The sequence below is a fragment of the Apus apus genome, chromosome Z (genome assembly GCF_020740795.1).
Source record: "Apus apus isolate bApuApu2 chromosome Z, bApuApu2.pri.cur, whole genome shotgun sequence".
Classification (NCBI taxonomy): Eukaryota; Metazoa; Chordata; class Aves; order Apodiformes; family Apodidae; genus Apus; species Apus apus.
In genome coordinates, this window is record NC_067312.1 from 70,959,772 (window position 1) to 70,986,432 (window position 26,661).

General features: G+C 40.0%; 1 protein-coding gene across 2 annotated transcripts in view; it reads left to right on the forward strand.

Annotated features, from left to right (window-relative positions):
* The window catches only part of ATG10 (autophagy related 10), a 92,089-nt gene that overhangs the window by 55,897 nt on the left and 9,531 nt on the right, over positions 1-26,661 (forward strand). For both annotated transcript variants that reach the window (XR_007891848.1, XM_051643084.1), the window contains one exon: positions 4,936-5,033. Coding sequence is in view for 1 of the 2 variants with exons in the window: in XM_051643084.1 (XP_051499044.1) it covers positions 4,936-5,033 (98 nt within the window). In the remaining variant the exon portion in view is untranslated. The remainder of the gene's footprint in view (positions 1-4,935; positions 5,034-26,661) is intronic.

The window sequence follows — 26,661 nt, forward strand, 5'->3', positions numbered from 1 at the left end:
CGGCAAAATGCTTCCAGTAGAGTTTCAGGGGAGGTTTCCCTGTCATCTTCAGTGTGACTGGCATCTTCAGCAGCTTGTGTCAGTGTCAGGACATCCAGTTTTTACTCCTCTCTGCTAGCAATTATGCTCAAACATTACAAATTAATCCTTCCTGCAGAAGGGCAAAAGTTGTATCCTCATCCTTGCTGCTGTCTCAATTGGATGTAGTAACTTATTTGCTGGAATTCATCCATAGACCTCTTTTTTGGTGAGATGAAGTTGATATGAAGGTAAGTAAGTAATTTTGGGAGACATCTGAACTTTTTGGTGGTCTCTGGGGATAGATTTACAGAGGAGATTTTGTTCTGTGCATGGACAAATACTTCAGCTGAAAATAATCATTAAGTGTGATGACTCTGTCAGGAAAGATGGTGGGGAACGTTATAGAATAGAAGAAGATATTTTTAGGCTCTATATTTATACTTAAGAAACATTTCTCACTACCACATTATACTTCCCACATAACATACAATCCCAAATTCAGACCTACTGGAAGTCCCAGGCAGTATCAGGAGCTCAAGACACTCGTCCTCTATACCTCAGTCTCACAGAAGTAGGTGTAGTTTCTCCAAAATCAGTCTTAAGTATGCCATACCTTTCAGAAATGGGAGCCCTTCTTTCTTTCTCTGGCTTCCAAGATTACCAAATAGGTAGTTGAAGAAATGCACAAACCCCTGCTGCTATCTGATGTCAGCAATTAGCCCTCTTAAGAGACAGATGGTATAGGCAATTAGCCTTCCCCTTCAATGCTGGCATCAGCCAGATGGGCTGGGCTAGGTCCAGTAAGCTTTCTTTAATCAGCCGAGTATTTTCCTCTATTCTTAGTCTATTTTCCTCTATTCCTAGTCTTTAAGATGTCGAGGAACTTTGATATTTTCCTGAACTACCAACATCTGAAGGCATACATTCAAAAACCTCTTGTGCCAACTGTGAGGTAGCAGCAACACAATCATAGGTGAACACAGGATTCACCCTGCATGTTGAGAAAATAAGGGCTTCTCTGACACTTCTCTGCTTATTTTTCCTACAAAAATAGAGGAATAATCATGACTGCTGGCTAAGCATTGAAAAGAAATAGCACAACTAATGGCAGTCAGTAAGCTCAGCAGCCTAACTCCCCTTGAAAGGGGGGAAGGAATGGGATTTTCACGTTGACCTGCTCAAAATAAGCCTAGTTCCCTGACAGGTAGATAAATCCCTGCCAATAAAAAATATGCTAATTAGTGGTTAGAGGGAGGGAGCTTGTAAGATAATGTTACTTCCTCCAACCCTGAAGGCATGACTTTCTTGTATTCAGAACAATACTGGGCCTGACCAAGGCACTTTCCATCATATAGATGTACTCCCTGAACTCAAAAGCATGTAACCACTATGTCCTTTCTTAGAAAAATAGCTCCTCTCTTAAGACTATGTCCCATATGAGTTGGTTTTAGCATGGCTTTGGACACAAATAAAGAGTGAATTCTTTGTATAGTTAGATACTCTCCTAAGCTGTAAGAGTGATTTTTCTTTTGTGGCAATGGTTTCTTAAGAGTACAAAAACCTAATATTTCTTTGGAAAGGAACCTAGAATGAAGCCTCAAAACAATTTGTGGACCATTTCAAATAACCTTTACTTAGAAATCCAAGAGATTATTTAAGACACTTCAGGAAAACAGAATACAGCAACTTGGGAAGACTGAAAATTTTCTCAGAAAATGTACATGAAATTTGTATGCCTGAAGAATTTCTGCTCTTTGCAGAAATTAAAATGCCAAGTCAGCTGGGAGCTGCAACTCGTAGGTTGGTTTCAGTGTCACAACTTGCTGCTGTGAGGGAACACTCAGCCATTTGCTTTTTAACTGTTATTTGTGGTGACATAAACTAGTTCATTTAGAATGGACCATCAAAAAGCTTTTATCAGAAAACTTGTTATATCCTAGACAGTTTAAATAAGACAAATTTGAATTTGTTATAGAAAGTCTGTAGTAGTTCTTCCCTGACTGTTAAGGCAGATGAATTAGTTGATTCAAGCCCATAATTAGTTAATGGCAGAGACAGAACCCAAACTTAGGAGTCCTTGACACCCATCCTTTATCTCTTTTCTCTCAACAGAAATCTTAGTTGGTTACTTCCCAGGCTATGTCTGCATTTTGCAATGCCTGGGTTAGTTCTGATGAGCTGATGACGTTGTGTGCCAGACGGGTGGCATTACAGGCATGGAGCTACAGTGAATCTGGCCTGACTTACAAGCAGCTATTTCCTTTCACTATCTGTAATTATTTAATGAGCTGAATTATAAAAAATGTATATATAGCCACAAACTTCCACTTCTGTCTGCACACCCACTCCCAGCTAGACTGGGGATAAGACTTGGTACAAGCTGCAAGCACCTCAGCAGCTGTGTCATTGTGAATAATGAGTAAATATGCTGCTGGGTGAATCTGGAGCCTTTACCTCCCTCTGCTGCCACTTCTGTTGGCTTGATGCTGCTGTTGCTTTCTTTTTTCTGGCTGAACTTTTTGAGTTCAGCTCCATCACAGGAAGGAATGAGACAAGAAGCACAGAGGCTCAGCAGGTGCCACAGTGGCCCCTTGTTGCTAGCAGCAACAATTACAGCCTGCTTTGTCAGACCAGCTGGATATTTGAGGTCTTGGTGGGTTGCAAGAATGTGTAACAGGGCTGCTAAACATATTAATGCTGGCAGCCTTGGAGAAAAGAGGTCTGAACGTGCCCGAAGAATACAGATGTGTGCTTTGTGCAAATCTGGGAACCTGTGCATGAAATTAATTCAGTTTTATCACCCTGAACAGATGACCACCCAAACTGAGGAGTTTTGAAATACAGAACACACCTCCAGCCAGATTACCTGAAATGGGTCCTTCTAACAGTAATTTTAAGATCTTGAGGTAGTTGTATTTGATTTGATTTGATTTGATTTGATTTGATTGAAAAACTCCTTCAATAGACTTTCAGGTTTTCATTGCACAAAATTGGATGGGGTACCTGCCTGTCCACCCCCTCTGCTTTTGCAAGGGACTTGCAGTTCCCAGCCATGTAGCTGAACCAGATATTAATTTTGAGTATTGATAACTTAACTCTTTTCTGCTGCATCTGGGCTCCCAGCTTCTGAGCTGGTCAGTTAAAGAAGAACAACTCAACTAGTGCAAGAATTTACAGAAACTGGAACAAGAATTTACAGGAATACAATGTTTGGAAGCAGGTATGAAGGCTTACTCAGTTTAAAAAGCACAATTCAAACTCATTTAAAGCTTACTGAGATATCTTGAGACAGTGCAAAGAATTCAAAATGCTGGGAAATCTAAATCAAAGTATATTTCAATATGTAAGTGCACAATCAAAATGCTGGGATCAATTTTTTCATTCTATGTGGAACAATTGTAATTATATTAACTATTTAAGTATTTACTGATGTGAGTGAATCTTTCAGTTTTGGTGGTAGTTTTATTATTCTATGAAATGAAAATCTGTACTGAAATCTGATGGAAGACAAACTGCGTCTCCTACCTGGAGTAATAAAATCCATAAGGTGAAGACAAAACTCAGTTTTAACTGTAATATGATTAATGCTTCAATAATATTTGATCATTTCTATAAATGAGATTAGTGGTTAGAGTAATCCATTCCATGCTTAAGTGTTACTTATAAAAATTAACAGATGCAGACAAAGGTGTACAGAACAGAATCCAGAGTGGCAAATAAAATTTTGCATTTGAACATGTGTTGTTCTAGATTTCACCTTTGAACTTTATCTGGGTTGTCTATGCAGGGTGAACCACAAAGCAGAAAATTGCGAGTACGCGCGTCATCTTCTGTGATCTGCACACAGACCTGAGCATGAATTCACCCTTCTGAAGTTTACTTAGGTTTTTGTAAGAAATTTCTTAGCAAGTGTTAGACTGTCTCCAGCACAGCTCTGGTGTCTGCCATCATAAGGTGGAGGGCATGACATTCTAACAAGTGTCACATGCATGGGGGTGCCATAGTATAGCTAGTTAAGATGCCGTTACCCTTTCAGAGACTGTATTTGCCACGTGCTTCTGCTGTAGGGTGCTTACATAAGTTCAGTGCTTTTTTATAAATACGTGCAGAAAATAAGATAAAAAAGAGGCTGCAGGCAGCTGGTGTTAATTTATATCTAAACATGGCATTCAAATGTTAATTGGGTGAATAAATCTTGTTCATTTTACAGACATGAAAATGTCAGTAGAATAAAACTGTTTATCACAGGATAATGGTTTCTGACACCTAATAAATGCCAAGATGTAGCTGCTTATTGCAAATGTATCAAAATACTCTATTGCTGTTGGCTAAAAACAAATACTCAGGAAAAAATTGACATGCTTATTTTCTAAGTGGTTGACACTAATGTCTTGGCGTAATTCTAACATCACAACTTAAAACCTGATGCAGCAATGATGTATAAACGCAGCTCAAGAAAAAATTCCAGGCATGTGGGTTACCAAAATGCAGTATACTTTTTTTGCCGAATTTTATTCCCTAGATTTTTTCCACTCTCTCACTATGAATTGCATGTATTTATATGTGGTAAGTTTCATGATGTTATTTTGTGGTTTAAAATCTATATTCTCCAACCATTGTTTTTTCAAAATTATTTTAACTTCACACCTCACACCTGAAACAGTAAGTTGTTATTCTCAGATGACAAAGAAGAAAGCTGAACAGGGAACTTGAGATTTATATGCCCTTCAGTCAGGATTTGAGCAATGCTGTTTTGGAGTTAAAGGGGCCAGAAGTGGATCAGTCACATTTTGCTGTTATTTTTTCCATTTGCTTCCAGATAACCAGTATTTCAGATTTGCAGTCGGTATTCTGTATTAAAAATATAGCATGGTTAAGAGCTTTGACTGTGGGTGTTTTTCTCACCCCTCACAGATGGAAGACCTTTAACTCTGGATGAAATATGGAAAAGTGTTCATGCATGTTACCAGGCTCGTCTGCTGGAGGGGCCCTGGGACACTATTACACAGCAGGTGAGAAACTGCTGGTCCTTTACAAAATTGATGAATACAATGTATGTCTGAATCCTCAATGCCCTTACTCCCCTCCTGGATACAAGTAGAATTTATAGAAGTCTAACTGAAGTTGTGCTGAGCCAGTTATCAACAATAGTTTTAGTCCTGGATTTTGAAGGGTATGTAGATGTTAACCATTTAAGACTTAATGTGACAGTATCTCTCATTGGAAATACTTTTTCAAAGCTTACCCTGAAAAAGCCAGTTTCTGAGTATTCATGGATTTCAGAAAATAAAAAAATGGACCTATTTATATAAGTAACATATATTAGTGTAACCTTTCACAAATTGTCTATTAATTAAATTACCAAAAAAGATTGTGTGATGTTCAATTATAAATAGACTTACAATCCTTAGGATTGAAGGATGAAACATTGGTCTCTCAATGAAATAAGTTGTTGCCAACAAATGTCCTTAAAATCCATAGTTACTGAATGCCATGTTTTACAAGAGGAAGCAGATTAGTAAACTTTAATATCATTGCCTTATTTTAGAGCTATTCAAATAGCTTTCTTTTAAAGTGGTTTAAAATCACCAGCTCATTCCAGCAACTACTCCCAGACTTGTGGTGATGGCTCTCTTGAAAATGGTCACCCTGTTCAAGGAAGGTGAGATACGGTTCAGAGCTGAGTTGGTCACTCTGGTGTCTTCCCTCAGCTCTGGACCACCAGTGCAAGTTGTTACAAAGAATGGAAATTCTCCAGGTGACAATTTTTTATCATCAGGCAAAGATACTAATGTGTCCTTTCTTCCTTCCCTTTTCTTCCTTGACTGTTTGGTTTTAGCTGTTTCTAGGTACACAGGTCTCTTACCACAGCAGCTGGCACAAGAGGGATGTAACATCATCTGAGTTCTACAGGTGTTTCCTTAGTTCAACTAATAGAGTTTAATTACAGGATCCTTATTTGTAGATGGTACTCAATCCTGGGAACACATGCAGTGTTCATGTTTTTGCAGCCATGGCCTATAACTTATAATAGCTGCCTGAGAACCAAGAAAGCATTTGGTTTCTGATGTTTGCTCTGCACGTCTGATTTCCAGTTACGAGTTTGCTGATTCTTGTGATATATGCTTTTACTTAAAAGTATTAATCATCTGACTTGTCTACTGCGAAATGCAGATGAGAAAATTAGCTTTTAATAGAATAACGTAATATGGTAGCAAATAACTAATTTTCTGCACAAGAAAGTATTAAGGTTCAGATTTTTGAGTAAAATTTTATGATCTATAGCTGATTCAGATTTGTAGCTAAATCATTACTGTTTCTGCAGAAAGAGGCAGAGGATTAAATTAACTTTGCTTTCACTGTATCCATCTTCTGCCATTCTTAGCTGACAGAGACCAGTAACCCTGTGGTCAGATGCTAGGTATTCTTTAGGGCTGACATCTTTGGTATTTCTCAGCTGAGCTGTTCTGGCTAGTGGTTTGTTTGTATTTCCACCTGCAAAAATGTACAGAAGAATCTGCCATGTGCAGTTCAGAAGTGGTGTGCCTCCTCTGGGCTCATAGTATAGTGTGGCCTGAAGCCACCTTCAGGCTCCTCTGTAGAAACCACAGTCTCCTTCTGTTCATCTGCAAAGCACTGCAAGAACTGACAGCTCTGTAAAGGTAACAGATCCTAATGCAATACTACTGAGAATAAAGGATAAGCATTATGTTTGGCATGGATAAAATCAGACTGGTGGAAGCCAAAGGGAAATCCAGGTCACTCCCACCCAGAGATAATTTTTGCTTCTTGAGGAGCAGTAACATCAAACTGTCCTGCATCGAGTAACTATAGAAGTGTGTGAGATACATACACAGACACAGACTTGCAGAAACAGGTTTTATGGGGTGTAAAATGTGTGGAGTGCTGAACCTGTTGTCTGTGTGACACCCCTCCAGAGGCGGGTCAGCTAATATGAGTTGTGACAAACACAAAACAAGATGTAAGGAGAAACATTTTGGAGAAAAGAGCAGTTATGGCAGCGAAACAGTATTGAACATAACATTCAATTGAACAAGGATATTGCCAAGTTAAACTCTTTATCCTAGGGTAATACAGACTGGATCCCGGGCTGATAGCACAATACTGGAACTGCTGGCAGGTAGCAGAAGCCGGAGAAGTTAAGATCATCCAGCAATCCCATTACATAATTTGGAATTACTTATTTCTGTGCCATTTCTGTATGTGTCTTCTCCCTGAAGACCATGTTCCTGTGGCTCAAGGCTGTTGAATTCCACTGACTTCAGTGAGGTTAGCCTGCTTTACATCAGTGTTGAGCTTGGTCCAATGGCCCCAGTTGCATTCCTGGGTTGGAAATGTACTTTCCCAAATGGCTGTAAGAGAAAGCCTCTGGGAAAACAGCTTTAAGAGGTCTACGGTTTTCATTTTAGATGAAAGCAGAAAGGCATCTGGCAGTGGGGGTGCATTTGCTTATGGTCACTCTGTCAAGTGATAAGAAGACAAAGGAGTCCATGTTTTGTGGAAGTGTCCATCTCTGGAGCTGAATCAAAGCAGGGGAAAGCACCAGTACAATTAGCAGTGTCGACACTTGTATTTTCAGCGCCAGCAGCCAGTGGTGCAACAAACACTTCCCCTTGTAAACTCAGAGATGTGTATGCCAGTCCAAACATAAAACAACAGTAAAAACCAGAGTATTCTCAAAGGAATTATGAAAAATAATAAAAGCATAACTGTAAGCAATAGCCTGCAAGGCTCAGATAAAAATGAGAGTTAGGTTTTTCCCCCTCAAATTAGTCAGGGATCTGAGCTGAAATACAGAGTTTTCTCTTCCTTTTCTGCTTTTCTGCTGACCCATTTTGTTATGTGGGTTAGGCTTTGCCTGCAGGGACACAGATTGTATAATGCAAATCACTGGGCAAACTCACCAAATCAGGCTTGAACTCTCAGTACACATGAACAGCAGAGAGAAGAGGTTTAGGATTTTGCTCCAAAATGGATACAAATTTTAAATTCTATACACAATCCACCACTGGGAAGAAAAACAGAGCTTATGACTGTCTGTGCATAATGATACTGAAGTTTTAACAATGGCAGGTTTTGCACTTTGATTAAATAGTTGGTAGGTAGGAAAAGAAGTTCATACTGACTTTTTTTTTCTCCCAGCTCTAGGATCTTATTAATGATTTTAGACTTATGTTCCATATATTTTATGAAATGTGGGTGCCATGACTGTCTACATTTTTAATATAACTGTACTATCAGGAGCTGAGATACTGCCTAAGCTTCCAAGAATTTAGCTTTTTGGCAATACATTGCCAAAACCAAAATTTATTTAAAATATCTTTAGTTACTTTCGGTTGTTGTGGAAAGTGACATTCATTTTCAGAGACACCTTCTTCAGATACTTTTTACTGACTGGATTATTTTCATTGCAAAAAGCAGAAGTCAGCTAGTTATCTTCTCATAAATGCATTAATATGATAAGGTTGCTTAGTATCTTATAATGATAATTGATAAATGGTGATGATTTAATTGCACTTCCTCTAGTAATAATCTTAAAATGCTCAAATGAAGTTCCTATGATTGGCTTTCTTCTGAGTTAAATCTCCCTGGAGTCTTCAGTCATCCCTTTTCTACATCCGATGATAACTTGCTTTAGCTGTTTTAAATAATACAAATCAATTACAACACACAGCTGTTTAACAAAACTTCTAAATGTTGCTACAGGTCTCTGTGGGTATTTCCTGATGGCTTATAATGACATCAATTTAGCACACCTGGTAAGATCTCTGTGAGCTAGAAGTAGACTAATTCTGCAATGACAGGAAAATTAAGGATTATTTATGGATTACTGTTGCATTTCAGAACCGTTGCCAGCTGTGATTTTAGCTTCTTTTTTCAGAGTCAGAAATGGAACTGTGGACATTGCATGCTCATCTCCTGAACAGTTCACTTGTAACTTGGTGAGCGCTTTTGAGGATATCCTGTATTAGTTATTTCCCTCTACACATCCTAGAGAAAAGAATGCCTCCACCTTTTTGAATTAATAGATCCTAGAAATGTGCTCTCTTATGAGCGCTCTTCCATGTCTTTGTAGCCTTTTCTGAACTGCAGACAGTCAGAGCTTTCCTCATTTGTCCCTCATCTGAATTTTATCTTTCATCTTGATTTAGGATGGAATCCAGTCCTGCATTCACCCATACTACCATGCTGGATTACCCTCCAGGTTCCTCCAGCTGCCAGCCCTGGTGTTTTTCCTGACTACATTGCTTTTTAAAACTACTTATTAAGCCAGTTATATATCAGCCTTAAGGGCAAATAAGTGATCTAGGTGTTTAGAAAGGAGCAGGAGGAGAAAAGACAGATCAGTCAGACTGAAAGAAGTTGCAAAAAGGATGAGTGTAAAAATAACTCCAAGGGTCCTGGAGAGCTCTCAAATAGTAGAAAACAAAAGAGGATGCATTCTCCAAAAACTGAAGCAAACGTGTCCAACTAAAAGGAAGTTACAGTAAATGGGAAGAAAGGAATTCTTTTCTAGGAAAAGAATGATGACTTAAGTCGTTGGGGTAATGAATGGCAGCAAGAGAGACATGCATTTCTTTCACAAGTACTCTGATATTCAGCATGTCCAATACAGTTTTAGGTAAATACATGGGGGTATTGTGTAAAACAGGTGAAACATAATGCTCCTTCTTTGTGTAACTGAACAGAAGGTGTTAGATACTAAAATCTAGGCATGATATACCAGAGGCATAGTTAAGTTGGCAGTAGTCCAAAATGCCATGGTCCAGTGCTTGATGATGGGGCAATTTGAAAAGAAAACAACACAACAAGGAAAAGTTTCAAAAACAGAGAGTAGGGAATAGAAATAAAACAAAGTGGGAGACATCTTCCTGAGTGCAAAGGTGAACATATTTTACCACATGGTAGTGTATGATTTAACAACTAGGAATTTAAAAAGCAAGGATAAGTAAAATTTAGTTAATCTGTAAAGTCTACACTTTACATTTTACCTTTTTTGAAATCTCTCCCAACATGAACGGGAGATAATGAAGCAGCAGTCACCATATGGTTGTAGCCAGAACTTCAGACTGTGTGATATTTGGTCCTTGATGTAGAATTTGGAAATACAGAGGCCGTAAGCACCTGAGAATATCAGATTTTCTCTAATTTTTAGAAACTGTCTTTTCAAAGTTATGACCTGGTAATCATGAAGATTTAAGGGCATAATAACTTCACCAGATACTATATACACCCTTCTATATAAGTTATATTAATTATTGCATGCAGCAGTAAAGCTACTTTGACAATGTGTGTCTAATAGCCAAGATTTTAAGTAATAATTGGACTATTTAAAAACATACATTAAAAAATGAACAGAGATGCTCAGCTTTTTTAGTGAACCATAGTTACGTTTTTCCAGCTGTAAGATCACTCATTGTCTCTGAAAAGTTGTTGAGATTAGTCTTTAAGACAGAAGAGTGGCTATGGAATAGGCATTGGCTGTGCATGAATTTTCATTCAGGTGTGGCTGTGTGTTCCAAACCTATTTTGAAGTACCTGCATCAAGGACCAAGACAGTAGTGTAATCTCCACATAGAGCTAAGTCATTGTTTTCTGCAGAGAATGTGAATCAGTGATACCTACCGTCACCTACTAGAAGGTAAAATGAGACCCGTTTTTTTCCTAGGCACCTTACGAAATTTGTTTAAGAAGAATAGAATATTTGTCAGATTGGGATAGAGGGTAAAGACACTAGTAATTTTTCATCTTTTTGTTGCCCTGATGGATATTTATAACAGTGTATACAAAGCAGAACAACTTAAAAGAGGGGAAAGCAAAGCATTCCTGCCTCAGAGTACCATGTAGGTCAGAAGTGAACTCTCCTAGGAAGTCAAGAGATTAAATCAAGCAGAAAAGAAATTTGAATCTAGGCCTCTTGAGTCTACAGTGAGTTCTCTACTTGCTTGCAGAGTAAAGGGGGTATAGCTGCCTTCTTTTTGATGTTTGGGCAGGACCTGCTTTGGCAGGCATGCTGCATGAATGCCTACGGGCTGCCTGCATTGCTGTCACAGGCATACTCTGGGAGTTGTATCAGTGCATACACCATAAATTAAGCACCTTTTCAAGATGCAGTTGTTCATATACATGCCCAGAGACAGAAATGTGGGGGTTTTTCCTGTGGGGAGACACAACACTGAGAAACTTGTGTTTCTAAGACTACAATGGAGCTGAGTAATAATTTTATGAATTTTAGGTACAGGCCCTTGAGCATAAGTTCCAAAGTCCAATTTTGATTGTTATCATTTTGCAAATCCATGTCTTAGTTATTTTTTTCCTGTGTGGAAGCAAATTAGCTAGAGAATTTTAAAAGCTGGTGGATGAACCTGATCAGAATCAGTAACAAATATCACAAAAAAAATTGTTTTTAACAGTATGGTGATGTCATAAAGCTTGACCTTTGCCTGAGAAAACAGTCATAAACACAATCAAGTATATGTGCTAAGGCTTTATCAATGCTTTGTGATGATGGAGTGTAAAATCAAACACCCAAGGATAGAAGTTGAATTGCATTGTTACAGGAGGCTCAACGTTTTAAAAACTGCCCAATAAAACAAGTATTAAAGCATGGTAACTTGAAGGTCCTGCAGAAACAGTCTAGAAAACTAATCTGTGATTCAGGGCTGTGAAGGATTATGGAAGTTACAAAGCACATGTCCATAGATCCCGACCCATACTGCCCCTTTTCAATCAAACCTGTTAAGGTGCGGATACTTCTGTAACCAAAATGTGTCTCAGAGCTGGGTGTGCAGGGTGCTCCCTGCAACGACCGGAGTGGACGTGTTTTACGTGTGACATCTTGATTCTGATTTGCCAACAATAAATCAGCATTTTGCTTGTTTGGCTTTTCTGCCACTCTGGATGTCTGCTTCCAGAAGACGGCAAAAACCTTCTGGATTCTTAGGAATGAGCAGTTTCCTGTGGTCACACGTATTGCTTTATTCTGCCACTCATCTTCTCATAAAACTTTTTCCTGAGCCTCTCATCATGGCACTGCAGAAAAGATAAACCTTATTCTCTAACTTAAGAATAGCTATGTTGGAAAATAGGCTTTTCTTCAAAGTTTATTTCTCCTTTGGTGTGTTCCTGCTGTTCTATAACCTTGAATATGAATTCTTAAATACATTATTCTCTATGTGGTGGTCTCTTAAAAGATCTTCCACAGTGCTTCAGCTCTTAGCTTAAAGACTCACCTTCTGTAAATCTTAAAAAGTTGTGGACTGTGGAAACCAATTCTTGTTGTGTGAGGAGTGAAGGCAGTTTTGCTGCTTGCTCTCTGCATTGTTCCTGTATCTTCAGGTGTAGGCCATTCAGCTCTTTTCTGAGTTCTCATCTACAATGGATAAAGCTGTATCCGTTTGCTAATAGCGCTTTTACTACAAAAAGGGGTGAGTAAGCAACTCTGTCCCACAAGGTACTCATCTTAAGTTTCAGAACAGTAAATGATAAGAAATTCTCCAGTGTCCATTTTCTTCTCAACATTTATTTCTCTTGTTTCATAGAATCATAGGATGGTTTGGGTTGCAAGAGACTATGAAGATCATCTAGTTCCAACCCCCCTGCATGAGCAGGGACACCTCTCACTAGATCACATTGCTCAAGGCCCCTTTTTCATTAGAAGATCTGAATTAGGTGTTTTTCTTCTGTCATTTGATACTTAGCAGGTAGTTGTCATATCATCTCTGTTATATTTCTGTTCTGTCGCATAAAAAGTAGTCAGCCAAACCTAAACTACCCAAATATCAGTACACAACTGCACTATTTCCATATTAACCCAGAATCTCCTGTTTTTCAGTGTGTAGGTAAGAATCTGGAAGGCGTGTTCTTCATAGTACTTCAGTCCTGTCCATTACGTCACTTAATTTATAGCAGTGTTAACATAAAAATCAATAAACATTACTTCTAAAATGTCAAGGATGTTAATGGTGTGATTTAAAAAAGGAGAAACATTCAAAACTCTGAACAGAACACGTTGATACAGTGTTGTAGAGTCACATCTTGCTGAAACTGTGGTAGGAAGGATTTAAATCATTATGGCTCAGTCATCTTGAAAAATGTGTGGAGGTAGCTATTCTTAGACATACAAATCTTTCTTGCCATATTGTGGGATTTTACTAAGTGGGGGATGCTGTATACAGTGTATCTTAACAGAAGGTTGCTAAGATCCCTCTTAAATCATTTTGAGTCATATCAACAGTTGCTATGGATCCCCTGCTAATATTTTTGGAAAATTATGAGAACAACTTCCTGAGGAAAGGGAGTCGTACCGGTATAGATTGAAAAGCTATTTTGCAGGGGAAAAAAAAATCTAAGAATGGGTGGTTATTTATCTGCAACTAAAATGTTCTGTGCTGTATTGAACTTACATGGTTTAAACCAAGCAGCAGTGTTGTGCAAGTTAGCAGGTAGGTTTTATTTTAAAACTAAGCATTAATTAATAATGTATAACTGCCCTACAGTTTAATAATGCTTTTCTCAGTAAGACTTCATGCCCATAAACCTAGTCTTGCTAATTTCTTAGGAGGAAAAGACCTAACAGTGGACCAGTACTAAATGATGTAGGGTAAATAACAGAGGCTTAACGGATAAATTCCATGCAGAGATAAAAAGCAGTAGGAGGATCTTTGCCATTTCTGGAGCACAATTCAGGATAGATGTTCAAGTCCTGGTACTGTTGTTACTTTAATCGATCAGTTATTCAGAAATGAAGATTCAGTAATATTTTCAACCCACATTTGTAATTAATTGAATTAAATACAATGTTATAGTGTTTAATCCCTTTATTCTTTTCTACTTCTGTAGAAAAACTGTTTCTGTGCTACAGATTGCATATACCAATGGTTTATCTAGCACTGGCTTTGCTTCCACATAGCTTCCTAAGCAGAGATATTGTGGAAGAAGTTGTAATAGCATGTTTCCCTCCCTGGTCTGCCATTGCTTCTTTTGGGCTGAGATGGATTGCACTTCTGTCTATCCACTACAATGATGTCTGACAATTCGCTGCTGGCATGAAGCTGGTTACTGAACGTTCCCACCTCAGTGAATGTTTTTTTGGTGAAAAATCCTAAAATGTGCAACAAATTGATTGCACAATGTGACAGAAGTGGACATCATACATGGCACATTCAGTTCTGCTTGAAAGGCAACTGGTATGGTCACAAGGCATTGAAAACTTGATAACAATTTCCCTTCTTGTTTTCTGCATTAAATGCTTTTGGTCAAGCTCTTTGGCATTTTTTTTTGTTTGTTTGTTTTTTAAATTAAAAAAGCATTATAAGTGCCCTTTAAGTGGAAGTTGAGTATCTATGTTAACAGAAAGTAATTTATGCTTAAGCACCTGTGCTCTCAAGTTCTGGAAGCAGATGGTATCAGCAGTTCAAAAGAATTTAGACAAATTCATGAGACCAGTTGTCCATAAATGGGTGTAAAATTACCAGGCAGGAATGTGTCCTCCATCATCCTTGATAGAGCAGATAGGCTGCAGAAGTGCAAGGGGAGTGAGCCACAGAAAGAGGCCTGCCTCATATTCCCCCAGAAGAGCTTTTCCAACTACTGCTGTTGGAGGTAGGTTGCAGTGCTAGGTGGAAGATGAGTCCAATCCAGTCAGACACTCCTCTGATTTTTTATAGAGCAGTCTGAAGTTCAAAAAAGAAAGTGATTTTAGCCCATTCATCCAAGGAGATGTCTTTATTCCATATACTCAGACTTGTGTATGAAGCAGTATACAATCTCCAGGAACCTTTGAAGCTGAAAGTCAACTAGAGCTCCTTTTTAGCTCTTCTTTTTGTGTACTGTATTTTTGATTGCATAGCAGCAGTATAAGGAGAGGGACCACACAGAATGCCCCTGCTGAGTGTGAGCTATGGCTCCTGTAGAAATGGGAGGTTAAAGCTTCCATAACAAGAGAGCTCTCAGAAGAAAGCTCAGTGTTTCAGTCCTGTGTTGACCAAGACAGTGATGTGATCAGTCTTATCTAAACTCCAAATACCACTTTCATTGAACATTTACCTGCAGTACTGAAATGGGCACTAGCTTTGCAGGGGACAGTTGCATTGTGCTTCTGGCATCTTCTGTTGGCCACCTTTGTTGTGCTGGCATTTGCAGTTCTGGTGGTTGCTAATCCCTTTTCAAACCTCTGGCTCTGCCGTGCTGCATATAGACATCCATTGGCAGAACTGGCCTTTAGGTGGTACAAAGTTTGCAGCATTATGTTGAGTCTGTCATTGGAGAATCACCATGAGTATTGACAGCCCTACAGTGTCTCTGCAAGAACATTGTATATTCAGTTTTAATAGTGATTCAGAACACTTGGTCCAACAAATGTTAGTTCAGATTATAGGTAATACAGATGCTTTGACTGGAGGTGGAGAGCACAGGCATCAGCTGCTACAGGGAGAGATGATGAACACAGGAAGTCTTCCCTTGGTCTGAACTCAAAATGAGGGTTGAGTCACACTTCTGTGGGCACATCATTACCTCCTTATATTTAATATAGTTAAATTGGTGTTCTAGTGCTCTGCTGCAGCAGAAATTTGTTTCTTATTATTACCTTATGGTAATAATCTGTCTTGTGACTGTTAACAGCTATCAGTCCTGCTACCTGCTTGATGTACTGTAAAGAGGAGGTAAAAATATATGCCATCCTCTTTGCTGGTTACAATATTTTGAATTCAAAAGTCTTAGCAAATGGCTGTTCCCAATATCTTTTTGTCCAGGAAATCCTGGTATTATAGAACAAAACCTTTTGGGGCACATTTGTCAAATGCCAGTATGGAATTTTTTTTCTTAACGTAGCATTTTTAAATCAGAGTAGGAAATCTGTTTCCAGTGTCTTTTCCATACTTCCACAGCTTGTTGGATCTTTCAGTTTTGTACCTTAGATGAATCTCTTTAAGAACAGATTTTAAATAGTAATTAATTAAGACTATATGCTTCAAAACTAAAATGATGACAACTGAATTAATCCTATTTTGGCAAGCAAGGAAGAAGAATCATCTGTTTATTTTCTTAGAAAAATGGCTGAGATGCCATTTCTTGACAATATAACTATGGACCTGCCAATTTTTAACTGTAAAGTTTTCTTAAAGAATCCTAAATGCAGCTTACATGCCTGTGACAAATTTCAGCTTTAAAAACATAGTTTTGTCTGAGCGTCACCTAGTGCTTTGATTCCTCTTGTTCTTAAAGATTTTGAACCTTACTTGTTGCATCTATATATTGAAATATAAAAAAATATATAGCAATATAAAAATGTAAGTGTATAAATACAAGAAATGTTGACTATTTTTCATTAATGTGCTTGTTGTGCATTATCTCTTAGGTATGCCCCTCAAGGATACTGCGTTAGCTATTAAATAACTTTTCAAAAATAATAAAATTGTAAGTCATAAAAAAGAATCACTACCCCTTCAAAACCATAAATATTCTAGAATCAGACACATAAACTGTTTTGGGGGATGAAATGTCAAATTGGTTTTGGTCATGTATCCTGTAGTATGAAGTATTATAATAATAAGTTAGCTCTGCACAAAAAGTGCATATGCACATCAGATCTTAAGGCAGTGGTTGTTATCATTGTCCTAGTTACAGAAATCACTATGTGAAGAGTATATTTATTTTTGAATACACCTAAAATAAGAATGTCCTAAAGATGTAAAGTAAACTAAAATACAACAAAAATTTCCATCTGTCACCTTTGAAAACGCTTTACTTCTGAGCAACCAGCTTTGTCTGTGGCTTTGTAACTTTCACTGTGCATTATGCAAGAAAAATAAAGCTGTCTTCAGAGATCACGGAACAGTATTGTTCCTGTTTTGGATGCATCCTGATAGTTCTGGTAGCTTTAAAAATGGAAAAGCAAGATTGATGTTTTTGTGGCATCAAACTGTAGACATATTCAGCCGTCACATTCAGCAGAAGCCGCAGCTGTCAACGTTAAGTTGCAATAAGTTAGCAAAATAGATGTGATGTGTGCGTGGAGCATGGTGGTCAGAGCTCTGTCTGAAGGAGATGGTTTTATTGCAAGCTGTAGTCAAGAGGTGGCATGCAGGCTGTGACCAGCCAGCCTTCATGACATCAGCAAGATTTTAAGGTGTCCTTTGTGAAAAGGTATGTATGATTTTGTGCAATGAAGAGTTTGCTTCTTAAGAACCTGCATTTCCACCTTCATGGCAATAATGGATTTGAAACAGCAGGTACAAAACTGTAGGTGTGGTTCATCCTACAGAAATGCTGGCTGCAGTAAGGGTACTTGTGTGTTTGTGTTGTAGGATATGCCAAAACAACTCCATTTACCTCAGAAAAACTTAGCTGTTTGATTAATTGCCTCTTTAGCTTGGACTTCATATTTCATGAAAGAAGGATAGGATCCTGCTTAGTTGGCTGTGTGGGGTTAGTAGTAGTAAAAGTATTAATAAAAACTTAAGTTAGTTGGCATGTCTTTTGAAATACACAGGGTGCAGATGCATTAAATCATAAGGGTAATTTCAACTGGTTGTCTGCAAAGGGGAACTTGACGTAAATCAAAATCCCTCTGCAGCCTTCTCCTCCAAAAAGAAGTTCAATAATGACAGAAATTTGCCCTTTTTGGTCTAGTTTGCACTTCTTTGTCTCATCAGGGTCCCTTCAAGTTTTCCCTTGCTCAGTGCCATTGCAGATTTACTTTGATTGTCTAGGAAAATGCAGAACAGTGGTGGTTGCACTTTCATAGTAATTCCTCAGCCCCCATTACAGACGGAAGTAGGTTGTTTCATCTTCAACAAGCTTAACAGTGGGAGCACTTCTCTGGGTTTTACAAGAAAGTTACAGACACTTTCCTCAATTATATCTCAGGATATAACTGAGCTTCTGCTTGTAAACTGAAATCAACCCAACTATAGGTATGTTAGCTGTCCCAGGTAATAAACTGCATCCCATGCCCACTGGGATAAATGGCATTTTTGGAGCTGATGAGGTTTTTTGCTATTACAGCAAGCACATTTCTTTCAACAGCCATTTTGCCCTCTCTGAATTTTTTTTTAATAATAATTTCTCTGTGACCAATGCCAATCCTATTATTAAAACATTACTTTTATGACATGGCTGCATTAATAGAAATGTTGTGACCTATGTCAGTGGGATGGAGAAGCCCTGTGCAATTAGTATCCTAAGAACAGCTTTATTACTATGATCTGTACCTTTCATCAGGGTGATAGAATTTCAGTGTGTAATTCCAGTTCCTTGATGCTGCATCTGCAACATTGTGATTCCACAGTGATACTGTTGTAGTAATTCCCTTATTAGAGGAAAATCTTCTGTGAAGAGAAGGGGAGAGAGATGTTTGGAACGTTTTTCTTTTGGCAGCTCTTGCTGTCCAGTTGCCATTGCATGGTTACGGGTCCTTGTAAACAAAATGTGTATGTACTTATCTGGCTTCAGTGCTCAGACTGTAAAGTCTCCCTGGCCTTCATTCATAAAAGAGTTTCACTCTTTTTACACCTGGACCTGAGTGCTTGTGTAATTTAAGCATTAAGGAATCCCTTTGACCTCAAGTTCAACATTGTTTAAGGTCCACATGTGCACAGTTACTGTTCTGGTCGTGGGACACACAGTCAACCTGAAGAGCAAAATTTTACTTGTTTATTTCTGAATGAGAAGAGTTAGATTTTTTTAACTAGTATGTTGTTATTGATGTAAATAAAAATAAGGAATGAAAAACATGATAGTCTTAATTCAAGCACATAAAATACTTCTAGTATCATAATCGTGAGTGAAGGATTTTAATTTAAAAACAGACATCTGTTTCAGTAAATGTGGTAAAAAACTGTTGAAAAGGGAAGAGCATGTGAAGTCTTTATTAATTTCATCACTATTTCCATTTCCCCAAATGGAGGAGATTATGGAGGACATGTTTTATTTCTTTTTCTGACCTGATATCTGGGATTGTGAGCACTGCTGGGCAAATGTCTGAAAAGAATTGGTCCTGACCATGGTGTTTGGTGGTAGTATCCTGCATGAAAGTGTTTACACCCCTGCATGTAGTCAGTTTTGTAAAGACGCATCATGCAGACTGGATTGAGGAGGAGGCAGTGTTGGGCACAGATCCCTTGCACTATCATAAATAGAGAGACCATAAATGTTATGATGGATGCTTGAAGGCAGTTTAATGTAGCACTGGAGAAAACAGAAGCCATTACTACTGGAAGAGCTCCAGTTATGACAGAGAAAATAAATGGTGCTGTTACAAGAGATGTACTGACAACAAAATACCTGCTGGCTGGGGAAGAGCAGAGCACAGTAGAGATACCTACAGGCAATTACCCATTACCTGAAGTAATGATTATTTTCAATTTAAATTTGACATGGATAGTGTTTCCTATATGCACTGCTTGATAAAATTACATAATCCAATCTGACTGAAGTTTTATACTTAGTTATGCTTAGGAACTACCCAGTCTTTGCTATTGTTCATTTCTTAACACTTTGCTGTGCTATAGGCACAGAAGAGGGGGAAAAGTTAATTATTTATATCTTGACTCTTGATGATCCAATGAAGGATGAGTCAAGTTTCATTAGTAAAGGATGGTTGATCAAGCCTTCACCTCCCTGATGGACTTGACAGGAAGAGGCCTTCTTACACCACACAGAAAAAGCTGCTGCTTTACTCAAGTGTTTTTCAGTCCTCTGGGAGTCTGCAGCATTCATTTTTTCTGTTGTTGATGAGAACTCAGGTAGGCTATCTTACATAAACCTCAGTGGAGATGTTTAAGCTCACCAGCTTAACCTCACAACCAAGGCAGCTCAGCACTTACACATGCATGGTTGTAGTTGCACAGCTAACAAATAGTAAGCTGTTGTGCTGCCAGCACTCAGCCACATTCAGTCTTGTGTAGCATTCCTAAACAGAATTACATTAATTTGCAAACTACTCAGTTAAAGCACTTCTGAAAGTGTTTGAGAAGGACTTTGGATTCACTATACTGCAGCCACACAGCCTCCTCTCAGGGCATGCCATGAACAGCAGAATTGTGAGTTCCTTGCTTTTCCTGACTTCAGAGCTAATGTACAGGGACTGCTTACTATGGAGACAAGATAAGACACCATCTTCAGTTCTGGACTCATCAGCAGTGGTTACCAGCAAGGGCACCAATTAATGGCACTTTGATTGTGCAGAACCTGGCAGCTGCATGTAGAGCTGTGGTACAAGAATGAGTCCTAGCAGCCACCAGCCTTCGCCAAATCTGAACTCGTGAGCTGGCAGTGACGTGGCTCAGTTGCACATTACCAATTCTGAAGTCATTCAGGGCTTTGATAACTCTTTTAGTTTTATTGGCAGCTCTCTGGTACTTCCTCCTGGAAGTTGCTGTGTCAGTGATTTAACCTTGAGCATACGTTAAAGCTTTGTGAGGGTGCCATTAGTTACAAGATTTGGAGTTTGGGATTTGACTGAATCAGATCTGATACTCTTAAGAGTGTTTTCCTTGATGCTCAACAGCTCTTCTTCCCTGTCTCAGCCTTTTCCCATTGTAGAGGCTCTTGCTTGATGGGTCTTGGCTTAGAATTTCTTTAATCCCTTGTGCTTTTGTGTTTTTCCTATCAGTGTGTTACATATTCCTATCTGTCAGGTTTTGAATAAACAGCATGGCATTCTTGCATTTTCATGCCTTTTATTTAGGGCAAGAAAGATACATGCAGTGGGCTTTTTGATAAATTCTGACTTTGAGCACAACTGTTTTGCATGACATCATGCCTATGGACGTTCAGTGCTGAAGGATCTTTGTAATAAGGAACTTGAGTTTCCTGGATTAGAGTTAAACAAGTAAGTGACAATGCTCAGTTTTAAAAAATGCGATATGGAAACCAAAGCAGCTCTTCCTGAATGTGCAGACATGCATCTTAGAGCACATGCCATTCTCAGAGCCTGGTCAAGGAGCAGCATGAGTTTAACTAAACCCCTGGATCATTTCATTGTTGCCATTCAAAATCTTGTGGATTATAGTGAGATTTACACCACTCTGGCCCAGCTGTTACTTCAGGATGTGTATGAAGCAACCCATGATCATTCAAAGAAATACAGAGGCAAGCTAGGAAGAGGGCATGACTAACTAAGAACAAGTGTCCTCAGAGCCTCTGTATCAGCCTCTCCCTTTACATTTTCTGGATCCAGGGGGGAAGAAAGATCCTTTCCACCCATTCAAGAGGAATGGAGGAGAAATTGCAGGGACTTCACTGCTCTATCACATGCTTGTAAATCAAAGATCAGTGCCAACCATGGTGGGACCCAGGTTGTTACCCTGTGTAGCAAAGCACTCTGCTTTTCATATAGACATCTAATTGTTTATAGAGTTTGGGAATTGTGTTGCTCTGTCATTTTGAAAGAAGATGAAGAACTAAAAGAAGAAAGACTATAAAGTTAATAAGCTATTTAAAAAAAATGAAGACTGGCCTCCATTTGTCACTCAGTGGTGATTTGCTGAAGCAAGAAGTGCAGGATAGAATAAAATTCCCAGTGACAGGATGGTTGGAAATTACTTGAGGCTGAATATTCAGCTTTGGGAATTTCCTTTATGCCTTGTTCAGAGTGCTAAGTGACTTAAAGCCAAGATTATGTTCTCTGTTCTTTTTGGGAGTGTGTGCTGCCTCTTTACTCTCCTTCTTTGTGTAAGGGAGTTGGCTGAAATTGTGGCCCAATCTACTTTTTTTTTTTTCCTTTGCTTATTAGTTCTGTAAATATTGTTAGCTATATTTTTATCTTTTGTTTTTCCTTTTTAAATCTTTGAGTAATACCTCACAAGCCTTGTCACAGTGTATGTATTTTCAAGAATTACTTGGAGACCTGATTTGATTAGATAATTAGAAATAATTTTTATTTCCAACTACCACATTTTCTCAATGGAACACAGCATTGTCACAGTTTGACTCAGAATCGACAACAACACTCTCAATCCCCTCCCACCCAGGTAGGGAAGGAGAGAGAGAAAAAGAGAGAGACTCTCTGGATTGAAAACTAAACTACACAGCTTTAGTTACACACTAATGATAAGAGAAAATACATACAATTATATACAAATTTGTTCAGGGATGTGCAAAAGCCTCTCGCCTCCCCCCACCCTCAGCAACTCCCACAGCATCTCCTGAGCTGGGAACAGGCCCGAAAAGTCCCAGAGCTGCTGGGGAGAGCGCAGAGTGATGAGGGTCAGGAGAGCTCCAGCCTGGGGGTCAGTGGTGATGGATGGACGGAGTCCTCCCTGGATGCTGGCCATGGATGGAAGAGAAGGGAAGAAGAAGCAGGAAGGAAGTTGCTTCTGTGATCTCTGACCTTCCTCTGAGCTTACATAGATACATGGAATGGAATATCTCTGGCCAGTTTTGCTGGCTTGTCTAACTCAGCCTCCTACGGGGGGGTCACAGATCTCCCTGTAGTGTCTGAGCCAGCAGAGTGAAGATGTGACCTTTAACACCCAGCAGTTAGAAGAACATTCCAGCCGTTACCAGCCCAAGTTGGAACACTTTGCTACTAGTTAGAAGAAAGCTTACTGAAGGAAAAAAAAATCAGTAAAAGTGGCTTCATCCTGGCTCAAACCAGGACAAGCATCAATTCATTTTTACTAACAGCAAATGGTAGCATTCTTGTGCTAGTTATCTGTTTGCAGTGCAGTGTAAAACAAAGCTTTCAGAACATTATTTTTTGTATGTTCTGAAGCTCTGGAAGTTTCTTAAAGTTCTATTAGACATAAGATGATTGATCCTCATGAGTACATTTTCAGTACATTTCAGGAGAACCCAGCGTCCTTCAGCTGTAAGAGACCCTGTAAGAGACCCTGTTTAATATTTAATACAGAACACAGCCTGTTTGCTGAACATGACAGTCCAGGATTTGTTTTTAGGCACGGAGTTGGAGAAGGGGATTTTAGTGTCTAGCAGGAAGACTTACTCTGAGCATCTTCTCTTCAGTGCAGGCAGTTTACTACATGGTAAGATAAAATGCCATTGCAGGACCAGGGGAGTCTGGCTACAGCTTTGACAAGGAAAATCTTGTGTCAGAGCATAAATTTAGTATTTCTTCTTCTTTGCCATTGAGAAGCACAAGAAGCACATCTGAGGAAAAGGGTCTTTGCCCAGAATAAAACACCCATCATGTTAATCCTTGTAGTCAGTCTCTGCCGAGGCTCTGATGGGTAGCACAGCACAGTGGGCCAGACTGACATGGCTGAACAGGAGCCCTATGCAGAATGGTGATCCTGCTGTTATCTCCATTGGGGTCCACACTTGCATGTCCCAACCCTTCTGTCTTACCTTGTGTGCTTCTCAGCTCTGGCAGAGTACTGGGCTTAGGAATGTCCAAGCACAGTCTGTAATAAGCTGTAAACAGGCTGTCATGAGGCTTCATAGTTGACATCTTGTCTGGGATCCCTTTCTAGCCATTCACTGCTCTGCTGTTATGTCCCCTGTTGTGTATGGGGATGAGGTAGGGTTTGTTTATTTTGATGCAGAAGTAGAAGCAGTGACCTCAGCAGCATTAAAGGAAAATCACTTCCTTAGGGCATGGTGCATAAGACAGTCAGCTATGCTGATCTTGTGGTATCACCCATATAAGAGCTGATGAGATCACTGTTATGGCTTTGCATTGGGTGCAAGCTTGATTAAGTCAGAACATGTATTCTGTTGAAGTGCTGGATGGAGATGAAGCTTTATGGAGCATTGGATTGAGTTTTCAGCAGCACCGTGTGCAGGGTGAAGGAGGAGGGGAAGGGACAAAGCCTTTTCATGTTGTAGGGTGTGTGTCTGACTGTTAAGTTTACTGCCACTAAATTATCTTCTTTTTTTCCTCAGGGTAGTGTTGACTGGGCTTCTTGAAGAACAGCTGTTTTCGAACATTTTTCCTGTAAATAGCCTAGAATGAGGATATGCCACCTAGTGGAAATTAATGTCACTTTGAGGGCTCTTCCTTCTTGCTCCCCCTCACAGGCTCCAAATGAAACTGTGTTTACTTCTCAACACCATAGAATCATAGAATGTCTTGGGTTGGAAGGGACCTAGAAAGGTCATCTAGTCCAACTCCCCAACAATAAGCAGGGACATCTCACACTAGAACAGATTGCTCAGAGCCCCATCAAGCCTGACCTTGAATGTCTCCAGGGATGGGGCCTCCACCACCTGTCTAGGCAACCTGTTCCAGTGATCCACCACCCTCATATTAAAGAACTTTTTCCTAATGCCCAATCTAAATCTACCCTTTTCTAGCTTGAAACCATTACTCCTTGTGCTATTGTTACATGCCCATGTGAACACCTCTTCCCCTGCCTTCTTATAGGCCCCTTTCAGGTACTAGAAGGTCACTATAAGGTTGCTCTAGAGTCTTCTTCAGGCTGAACAACCCCAACTCCCTCAGTCTGTCCTCAGAAAAGAGGTGAATCAGCCCTCAGATAATTTTCATTGCCTTCCTCTGAACACGTTCCAACAGGTCCACATCCTTCTTGTGTTGAGGCCACCAGAGCTGAACACAGTACTCCAGGTGAGGTCTCACCAGGGCAGAATAGAGGGGCAGAATCACCTCTCTCACCCTCCTGGCCACACTTCTTTTGATAAAGCCCAAGATGTGGTTGGCCCCCTGGTCTGCAATTGCACTTTGGTGGCTCATGTCCAGCTTTTGATCCACTAGTGCCCCCAGGTCCTTTTCCACAGGGCTGCTCTCAAGTGTGACCTCCCCCAGCCTGTATTCATATCTTGGGTTACCTCTGCCCAGGTGCAGGACTCTGCACTTGGCCTTGTTGAACCTCATGAGGTTCACCAGGGCCCACTTCTCCAGCTTGCCCAGGTCCCTCTGGATGGCATCCCATCCTTCTGGTGTATCGACCACACCACCCAGCTTGTGTGTCATCAGCAAACTTGCTGGGGGTGCTCTCGATGCCACTCTCAATATCACTAATGAAGATATTAAACAACCCTGGTCCCAGCACTGACCTCTGAGGGACACCACTTGGCACTGTTTTCCATTTGGACTTAGAGCCATTAACCACTACCCTCTGGATGTGACCATCCAGCCAGTTCCTTATCCACTGAATAGTCCACCCACCAAACCCCTATCTCTTCAACTTAGAGAGAAGGATGTTGTGGGGGACCATGTCACAGGCCTTGCAGAAGTCCGGATAGATGACATCCATAGTCTTCCCTTGTCCATTGATGCAGTCACTCCATTGCAGAAAGCCAGTAGGTTGGTCAGGCTGGATTTGCCCCTGGTAAAGCTGTCTTGGCTGTCCTGGATCACCTCCTTGTCCTCCACGAGCCTTAGCATGTCTTCTATGAGGATCTGTTCCATGATCTTCCCAGGCACAGAGGGTGATAGGTCGGTAATGCCCAGGGTCCTCCTTTCTACCCTTTTTGAATATGGGCATAACATCTCCTTTCTTCCAGTCACCAGGGACTTCCCTGACTGCCATGACTTTTCAAATATCATGGACAGTGGCTTGGCAACTACATCCACCAGTTCCTTCAGGACTCTGGGATGTCTCTCATCAGGTCACATGGACTTGTATATCTTCAGGTTCCTTACATAGTCACAGACCTTGTCCTTACTTACAGTGGCAGGGACTTGGTCTGCCTGGTCTCCATCCTGTGGGCCATCACCTTGAGAGCCATGAAGAGAGGGGTTGCCAGTGAAGACTGAGGCAAAAAAGTTGTTGAAAATCTCAGCTTTCTCCTTATCTTTTGTTACTAGCTCACCACTTGCTCATTAGGGGGGGGCACTTTTTTTAACCTTCCTTTTCTGGTTTACATACATTTGGAAGCTCTTCTTGTTTTTCTTTACAACCCTGGCTATATTCAGCTCCACTTGGGCCTTGGTCTTCCCGACCTTGTCCATACACAACCAGGCAGTGTCCCTGTACTCTTCCCAGGATACCTGTCCCCCCTTCCACTGCCTGTGTAGTTCCATCTTGCCTTTAATTTGACCAGCAGGTCTCAACTCAGCCATTCTGGTCTTTTGCCTTCCTTGCCTGATTTCCTACCCCTGGGGATTGAGATCTCTTACACTCTATGGAAAGCATCCTTAAAGATCTGCCAGCTCTGTTCTTCTCCCTTGTCCCTGAGGGCCATTTCCCATGGGGTCCTAACTCCTTGAAGAGCTGGAAGTTTGCTTTCCTAAAATTCAGAGACCTGACTATCCTTTCTCATCTGCCTCATACCCCTTAGGACAGTGAACTGCACTAGTGCATGGTCACTGCAGCCCAGGCTGCCTTCAACTTTGATCTCCCTGATGAGTACACTGGCATTTGTGACCATCAGGTCCAATAATGCATCTCCCCGCGTAGGACTGTCAATTTCTGGACTTAAGAAGTTGTCATCATGGCACTTAACAGTTTGAGCAGATACAAGGATAAGGGGCCAAGATTCTTAAATAACTTTTCCATGGTGCAGTTTTGTTTTATGTATTACATTTGATTGGATACTTGTTCACACAAGTAGCTTTCCCTACTTGCATTCAGGTACTGCTGATAAAATAACTTGAGTTACTTTAGGAAAACATTACGTTTTAACCAAGATGGTGGCATAGCCTGGTCAGTGATCCTATTTCCATTTTAAGATAGGAGAATATGGTCTCAA